General features: G+C 40.2%; 1 protein-coding gene across 2 annotated transcripts in view; it reads left to right on the top strand.

The window, feature by feature from the left end:
* Positions 1-5,896, top strand: part of TSPAN12 (tetraspanin 12) — a 32,548-nt gene extending 26,652 nt beyond the window's left edge. For both annotated transcript variants that reach the window (XM_026868461.1, XM_026868460.1), the window contains one exon: positions 4,344-5,896. In XM_026868461.1, the coding sequence (XP_026724262.1) occupies positions 4,344-4,649 (306 nt within the window). In that variant the 3' untranslated portion in view covers positions 4,650-5,896. The remainder of the gene's footprint in view (positions 1-4,343) is intronic.
* The last annotated feature ends 3,109 nt before the right edge of the window (positions 5,897-9,005 follow it).

Here is a 9,005-nt window from a genome sequence, read left to right as displayed (position 1 = left end):
GGCCTCACCAGTGCCGAGTCCAGGGGTCAGATCCCTTCCCTGTCCCTGCTGGCCACGCTATTGCTGACACAAGCCAGGATGCCATTGGCCTTCTTGGCCCCCTGGGCACACTGCTGGCTCCTGTTCAGCCGGCTGTCAATCAGCACCCCCAGGTCCCTCTCTGACTGGCAGCTCTCCAGCCACTCCTCCCCAAGCCTGTAGCGCTGCTGGGGGTTGTTGTGGCCCAAGGGCAGCCCCCGGCATTTGGCCTTGTTTGCCCTGAGAATCCTTACTGCTTATGTAAGCAGTGTAACTCGGTGAGAAACTCATTTTTGAGCTCAGGAAGCTCGAAAAGTTTTGAGAAAGTACTAGTCACTGGAGTGCCTTGTTGAAACTGCAAGGTTTTCTCATCTCTTCTGCTAACATTTCATTTCCTCAACCATGTTTCAGGAAAGTGTTTTTTTGTACACTTCACATGTTCAGGTTCTTTTGGTTCTACTTGAAGAAAGTTAATAACCAAATATGATGATGATGTAGAACATAAGGGCTCTGTTAAGACCCACTTGATAAAAAGGATGGCTGCCTGGCTTTTTTCCTAAAAGATACCTGGTACTTCCCCTACCATACTCCAGAGCATTTTGGATGGGTTCAGCTCTTAACAGAAAAATTATTTTTGGTTCTGTAGTGCTGAATCCATTCCAAAAAGGGACAGGCTATGTTCTGTTCCACCAGCCACAAAAATACTCCATTGCTCTTTGAGATATGTACAATGTTTGGTTGGCAAAGCTTTTTTTTCCAATGGTGCTTGCCTGTCAGTTGTTTCTCAGGCTCATACAGTGTACTTGCTAGTATGTTTATCAATATAATGCAAAACCAGCTTACACTTGCAAGGCTAATCTGCCTGACTTGTACTTTGGAGAACTGAAGGAGAAAAGCTTTTTTTAGAAAGTGATTCAAAACAAACTTGCATAGTCTGGTGGCTTGATAGGGAGCCTGATGAGATTAGTCTCGCTAGCCTGAAATTGGCTTATGTGAATACTTTGCAAGTCCATTCTGGTACTTCAGAAAATCTCTTTGTACTACTTCAGAAAACTGAAGTTTGGTTTGGCTGGGATTGATAAAATTGTTTTATTGTAGTTGTGCTGTAATTTTCTGCTGGCATCTCAGAGCTTTCTGTAGTCTAAATTGGAATCCTTCACAATACAATTTTTGTAGAAAGAAAGGTGGCTTACTTATAGTTCTGCTTGAGAGTATTTTTGGCAGGAATCATGTTTCCCCTGCTGGATTTTAAAAGCTATTTTCCAAATGTGTTAGTCGTCTTGGATTGCTTTTATTGTGACAGGCTTCAGCTTTGGTGCAGTTCTGGAACAGACTAACCTTAGAAGGAGTGTGGTTGTGAGAGAAGTGTGTCAGATGTCGATGTGGCCTTGGAAGTTTGTTGTGGTCAGGACAGTGGAGTTCTGCCCAACTTGTAGCCTAGATAAAATGATTGGTGGGAGTTGCTATCTTTAAAAAAAAAAAAAATAAAAAATTTGTGAGTTCAGTAGTTTTTTCTTTTGTTTTCTAGCGTAATTTTGAGTATAGTGAAAATCTGAGTATACAACAGATCTGTTGAATATGATGATGGTTTCTCTTTTCCACTCTGAGAAGTGCCTCATTTAAGATCTGTTCCTTATTCTATAATGTTGTAGTAAATCAAAAATACAGGCTTTGTTTCCATTTTAAGACTGAAAGTATAAAGTAGCCTTTGTAATAAATATGAATCAGGCCTTTAATCCATAGCTCTGTAGGAGTTTGAAGCTAATTCTTCTGAACGATCACTGCAAAGTTTTATACTATTTTTGAGTTGTCAACAAGAGCTCCCTGTTTAGTGACAAACTTTTACTTTAGCTGAGGAAAGTATATTTATGTACTCTTTAATTGCAGGCTACCAACTATGAATGTGTCATATAAGCAGAAATAAAATGCATGAATATGAGGATAATGGGGGTGGCTGGATATTTCTCGATTTTTGAAACTGATTTTGAGCATGTATTAGAGCAGAACTGTAAGAACATCATTAAATGAAGGGAGGCAGTCTATCTAGATTGGGCATAATTTGTCTCAGTTATGTGTCTGTACTGCAGGAGATGTAGGCATTAATGTTATTGCTTTCTGTTAATGGATGTTTCCTCTAGGCAACAAATGAACTGAATTTGAATACTGCTGTGGTTAAGCATTTTTAAATTGTGACCAGCATGTATCTTCATCCCTTAAAGTTATAAAAAGTATTAAAATGAAGCCAGTTTCTCTGTAATTAAAAACAAATTTGGAAAGTAGTATAATTATAACAGTCTTCTATGAAGACAGACACCAGTGTGACAAATTTTGTTCCTCACTGAGTTCAATTACACTGCTTTTGCTACAGTGTTTTTTTCTTTTCAAGTTTCAAAGAATCCACATTTACATTCTGTTTCTAAACTATGTTAATATTTAGAAAATCACACAGTAAAATGATGAACAGAGCAAAGACATTGAAATCCTTTAGTACAATTATCATTTAGTACATTAATTTTATTTATATCCTAAATTAAAATCTGTTGACTTCAGTGTGAGTTTTGTGTGTGAGGCAAAAATCTGTCCTTTTATCAAATAGATTCAGGACTGTAACATTTGAAAATGTTGCCTTTGGGGATTTTCAGTGTGATTGAAAAGTTTTATTTATCATGTCCTCTCTTCAGACTCTGTCACTTTAATCGTTTTCTTTTTGTAGAAAAACTGTAAGAAATACATAGTAAGAATATAAACACAAAAATGACATTTTGATGACAGTGCCCATTTTGATGGGTTCCTGATGTCGTCTTCTGGGACAAATGCTTATTGGTGCTCGTGATGTTATCCCATCCAGTTTGTTATTCTGAATTTTCCCTTGGTGGCTGTGTTCCTTTGATTTTTGTGCCGTGAAGCCCTGGAATGTTTAGAATAGAGAATAAACATCGGCCAGAGTAGCAAGATTTTATCATTTCTAAGACTGGGCATCACCTTTCCTGAGCAACAAGCTTTGTAGCTCGTGTTTGCACTTGTTAGCCAGTAGTTCCTAGAGCCGGTGTCTCTTTGTGGATCCTTGATTCCTTACAAGGGCTTGGGAGCTTTCCTGAAGCCTTGTACAGTAATTAGTTAGCCATGTAAGCAAACTGTGGAGCATGCATTGATGATTTGGAAAGAGCTAAGTTTCTATTTCTTGGAAGCATCAGCTTGTGATGTTTTAACATAGTTTTCATCAGACTTTTTTCTGTGTAAATAGCAAGTATTATTACTCTGTAAATAAGTGCAGAGGTGGTGTATGTGACCATCTTCCTAGTACAGCATGTGGATGTTCGGCTCTTTGGATCAGGGTCTAGCTGCCTGCCTAGGTTTGTGCAGAGCCTGATGCAGGGCAGGTTGTTAGAGCTACTCGCTCAGCACAAGATATGAGGCAAAACTGACTCTTGGTATAGTAACTGTCACAATATTTTTCAAGGAAGTTTCTACATTCAGATCAGAAATTAAGCCAGTTAATTTTAAAATGTAGTCTATGGATAGGAGACATATGTGGAGCATAACTATCATAACTGGATATTTTGCAATGAGGAGATGCTTCTAGTTCAAGAATAAAAAGGAGCGATGCCACGTGTGAGGTATAATTACCACTAAATACTAAGGAAAGTCTGTTTGTACCCACTGCATTCTGGAAATTGTCAGAAGTCCTCCATTAAAGGTTTTCTGTTTGATGCTTCTTACTCAGATGGCGTCTGGAATGTAATGATTTTTCTACTCCCTGGGTCTTTATGTGGAACTAATAAACTGGCATACAGTGAGTCCAGATAAAACACTAAAAGAGAAAAGGTAGGAAGAAACACTGAGGTTATGCAGGTCTGTAGATCTTTCCTAGAATATTCTTTTAGCTTCAGATGGTGGTATCTTGTAGAAAAAGTACAGTGTTTAAAAAAAATTGACAGCCTTGAAGATCTGCAATATAAGAGAGAAAAAAGATGATTAAGAGGACTTAATGGCTTTTAAACCTTCACTAAACCAGCTGAGTTTCTTTAAAAATCAGTGATAGTTGATATGAACTCAGATCAACTTTGATTCCTGAATTTGAACGGTAGCACAGATCTCTTGGAGCTTGTAACATGCAGGAGACTCTTAGTGTAGGTGAAAACTTAAAGATGGCATTATGGAGGAGATTAAAAAGCAGGCAAAATAGTTTTCGAAGTATTCTTTGAAAGAGGTGACAAATTTTGGGGAGCCAGAAAAGCCAGCACTAGGTAGAATTAGCTAAACCTTGGAAATTGCAATCCGAATAACATTGACTAATTTTTTTTTAATCTATTTTTGTTTCATAGGGATGCGGTAAAAAAATGTACACTTTTTTGAGGGGGACAAAGCAATTGCAAGTGCTGAGATTTCTAGGAATCTCTATTGGAGTAACGCAGATCCTGGCTATGATCCTCACTATTACTTTGCTGTGGGCTCTGTACTACGACAGAAGGGATCCTGGGGCAGATCAGATCATGGCCCTGAAGAGTGATACCTCACAGCAGCTGTCATGTCATTCTGTGGAGCTACTAAAACCAAGCCTGACAAGGATCTTTGAACATACATCCATGGCAAACAGTTTTAATACACACTTTGAAATGGAAGAGCTATAGGTGATGTGATGAGTCTGAGAAGTCACTAAGGATTTTTACTGGGTTTTGTTGTTTTTGTTCTGTTCCGTCAAGTATGCCAAGTATACCAGTCTTCGTATGCTTCAGAAAACAGTGAATGAATGGATGTGAAGGAGGCCAGCATAGAAAAAATAATAGCCCTGTCAGCCTCTTAGCCATGGCCTCAAGCATAAAACAGAGTTGGTTTTGTTTGGTTGATTTTTTTTTTTTTTTTTATTAAAGGCACTTGTTCACTGGGCACAGTAATAATTAATTTATTGTCACAAGCTATGTGATGTGTAAAATACTGATTCATTCACAGGTAGGCAGACAACCTCTAAGGAAGCATCACAGGAAAAGAAGAAAAATACTCATCTTCTGAAGAAACGACTCTGCTTTGGACAAAAAAAATGTGACTTCAGTTGAAATTGACTTTTACATTTTTAATAAGCCATTTTGCAAATGTCTTAATCAGGGATCTATGTATATATAATTGTGTGGTTTAGTGTGCATGGAAAGCAGAACTACAATTCAAGTCAATACTTGAATTGCAAGTTGTGTAAAAAGAGCGAGATTTTTCTTTTTTTCTAACAAAACCTTTATCTTAGCTGTTATTGTTAAAGATGTTCTAAAACTATTTTTATCTAACATAACTGTTTAATTTTTAATTTTAAATATATTAAACAGGGATTGAAAACAAAACTATAACTCTGGACAATAGACTTAAGTCTTTTTGAGTAATTCTGGAGAATTCTTGTTTGAAACATTTTGTTCTATGGACTGTTTCTTACTGAAAAGAAAAAAAACTTTAAACATTCTTTCCAAAATGGGAATCAATATGGGATTAGCACATTTTTATAGATACATCTTTTCTCCTGTGATTCCCCCAAAGGTAGAAACAAAAGACTACAAGGAAAATGCTTACAGTTCTGGATGCTGTGGCAATAATTGTAAAAATACATAAGGAGGAATTATATTTTAGTGACTTCTTCATTAAGAGGTCTCTAGTGGCTTAAAATGCCAACTGGAAACAGCGTTAAAATGTATTTATTGAGGTGGGGAAAGTGCATTTTACTGTATTTTTATGAACAATGTTTATTTCATAGGATTATTTTTACAATTGGCCACGCTCCTGAAATATATATTTGTTCCACTGAGTTACAGTAGTTTGTGGCATTGTGGCAAATGGGTTTTTACGTAATATTACATTTTAAAAAATTTCCTTTGTTTTGGAATTTGTAAAAGAAAAGAAAAAAAAGGCAAGGTGTGATTTGGTAGACAATAAAATTACTTTTGTCTTAAATTCCATAATGACTTTTTTATTTTGAAGTCCTGGAGCGTGAATGCTTTGGGTGGGAGTTGTGAGGGTCCTCCTGCTAGTGAGAGTTAATTTGATGGGTCTTTACCTATTCTACTTATTCTTTTGCAGAGAAACTGCATTGTGAATTTCATTTTCTTTTTTTATTGCTTCTGAGAAAGCTTCTTAAAGGCTCATGAAATTAAGCTTTTCGGTTGTGTGGGCTGTTTGTTTTTTAACAGTCTGTGTGTGGGTGTAATTATTTCATGGGTAGTATTGCAAGCAAGATTACCTTTCTGCTTTTGTACCCCTCCTACAGATGCTAATACTTATTGAGTTAAGAAAAAGGCTAACAGATAGACCTTCCCAAAACTTTGCTTGGAGTATCTTTGTCAAAAATATTTTCTTTTGCACTGTTTGGGAAGCCTTGTGCCCAGTGATACTGCACATGCACAGCAGACTTCCATCCTTCCTGCTGCTCAGCCTGGGCAGCGTTGCCATAGCTAAGGGCAAGGGTCCTTTGTAGAGAAAGAGGTGTCCCAGAAAGATGTAGACCTGCTCTAGACTTCAGGGTGCTACAGAGGCCTGTGATGCTACAGAGTGAGATTGAGTCATTGGGTTTTTTTCCCTGTTTAAAAAAAAAAAAAAAAGCCAAACAAAACCACAAACTGTGGAATCTTTTGATTGTGGATTTCATGGATTGCATGTATACAGCTACATTCAGCTGTGAATTACAGCTGAATGTAGAGTATTTCACCAAAACTAATGGAAAAACAGAGCAGGATGAAGTCCTGCCCTTTGTCTCAGGAAATCCTGACGGTTAAAGTTTTAAAGCTCCCTTGGCCATGCTTCAGCTATCCTGAGTCCTGCCATGGGAGGACGTCCCAGGCTACCAGTGAGGGTTGCTTGTACATCTTCTTGTCTCCAGGTTAGAGCTTGTGAAGGAACAAAAACAGCAAGGTGGGCTAGGGAGATTCATTGAAGTTCATAGCTAGAATTAGAGACACTGACAGCCCAGGTCATTTTGTTTTAGGTTTCCCAGGCGGTGAGGAAGTGCTGGCATTAGGTGTAGTCAGTTTATTTTAAGAGCAGAGGGATTGTTTGGGGCAGGGCTCCTTTGATACAGGACCAACCTCCCAGACCAGTGTTTGTAGACCCCCACATCAGTGATCATCCATGGTCAGGGTAATTCCACTTGGGCTTGACTACCCAAATGCTGAGCCAGTCCACATTCAGAATGGGGCTAATTTCATTAGGGGAAAGACCCGCATGTTGGGAATGATAAAAATATTCCCTTCCCTAGTAAGGACTACTCAGAAGTGTTGTGGGAAAGAATGCTTCTATTTTGACCACATTTGCTGAAACAGGTCTTGGCTGTAAATTGGAACACTTTAAAACTTTTTTTTTTCTTTCACTGTCCTCAGGCTATGAGGTGTCTCTGATTTTCTAGGGCTTGTTCAAAGAGCCTTAAAATTGACTGACTAGGCTGCTTTGAGCGTTTTTTTCCTGTAGAGCTCTAGGATACATGTAGGAGAGAGGCTGCTTGGCAAGAGGGGAAGGTTTAGAGATACTTGCAGCAGTGAAAACTACTTCATTTGCAGGAGTACCTAGAGAAGGGTGTTATGTTCTTTCTTCTCTGCAGCATAAACTGTATTGAAACAAATCTTTCTTGTTGCAGCAAACAACTGTGGAACTGCTCCTTAATGTATTTTACAGATCACTTGATGTTGAGGAGAGCAACTGTGTTAGAAAACAGGTCACCCCCTGCCTGAATCAGGTGTGTCTGTTAAGCCCAGTGAATCATGAGGAGTCTTGTGGCTCTCTGCCTATAGCTGTGGAGCCGATTAAGGTTTGTACCACACACTCATGACTTGGGAGTATGGAAATGCTTTTAGGAGGCAAAATTCACTATTCCTGATCTTTGGAAAAGTATTGCCTCATCTGCCAGCAGGTTGTATGACGGCTTTCTGTCTATGTTTTTTGTTCTTTATAACAGTTCATTTTGTAAAAGCAATCCATAACTATAAGGGACTATATAAAGAATATATAGTAAAAAGACAGGCCGTTGGTCACAGTGACTACATAGTTAAATAGGATGGAGTAGGTGATTTTCAGATAGGTTTTGAAGTACCACAAAAGCATTGTATTGGGTTTGTGTGACAAGGTTTTGGTAGCAGTGGGGCTACAGGAGTGCCTTCTGTGAGAAGCTGCTAGAAGCTTCCCCATTTCCGATAGAGCCAAGATGGACCCACTGCTGGCAAAGGCCCAGATCATCAGTGACGGTGGTGGGGCTTCTGTGATAACAATTTTAAGAAGGGGGAAAAAACTGCTTCACAACAGCAAGCGGAAGAGAGGAGTGAGAATACATGAGATAAACAGCTCTGCAGACACGCAGGTCAGTGAAGAAGGAGGGGGAGTTGTTGCTCCAGGCTCTGGAGCAGAGGTTCCCCTGCAGCCCGCGGTGCAGCCCGCGGTGAGGCAGCTGTGCCCTGCACCCAGGGAGGCCCATGGCGGGGCAGATCTCCACCTGCAGCCCAGGGAGGACCCCACGCCAGAGCAGGCGGATGCCTGAAGGAGGCTGTGACCCCGTGGGAAGCCCACGCTGGAGCAGGCTCCTGGCAGGACCTGTGGCCCCGTGGAGAGAGGAGCCCACGCTGGAGCAGGTTTGCTGGCAGGACTTGTGACCCCGTGGGAGACACACGCTGGAGAAGTGTATTCCTGAAGGACTGCGCCCCTGGGAGGGATCCACACTGGAGCAGTTCATGAAGAACTGAAGCCTGTAGGAAGGAATCATGTTGGAGATGTTCACAGAGGACTCTGTCCTGTGAGAGGGACCCCACGCTGGAGCAGGGGAAGAGTGTGAGGAGCCCCCCACCCCCCAGTGAGGATGAAGGAGTAGCAGAGACAACATGTAACAAACTTGACCACAACCCTCATTCCCCATCCTCCTGTGCTTCTGGTGGGAGCAGGCAGAGATACCTGGAGCAAAGCGGAGCCTGGGCAGAAGGGAGAGGTGGGGAAAAGGTGTTTTTTAAGATCTGGTTTTATTTCTTATTATCTTA

The sequence above is a fragment of the Athene cunicularia genome (assembly GCF_003259725.1).
Source record: "Athene cunicularia isolate RWA chromosome 1 unlocalized genomic scaffold, athCun1 chr1_part2, whole genome shotgun sequence".
Taxonomy (NCBI): domain Eukaryota; kingdom Metazoa; phylum Chordata; class Aves; order Strigiformes; family Strigidae; genus Athene; species Athene cunicularia.
Note: the sequence above shows the minus strand (reverse complement) of the source record. Positions and strands in the feature narration are given on the sequence as shown.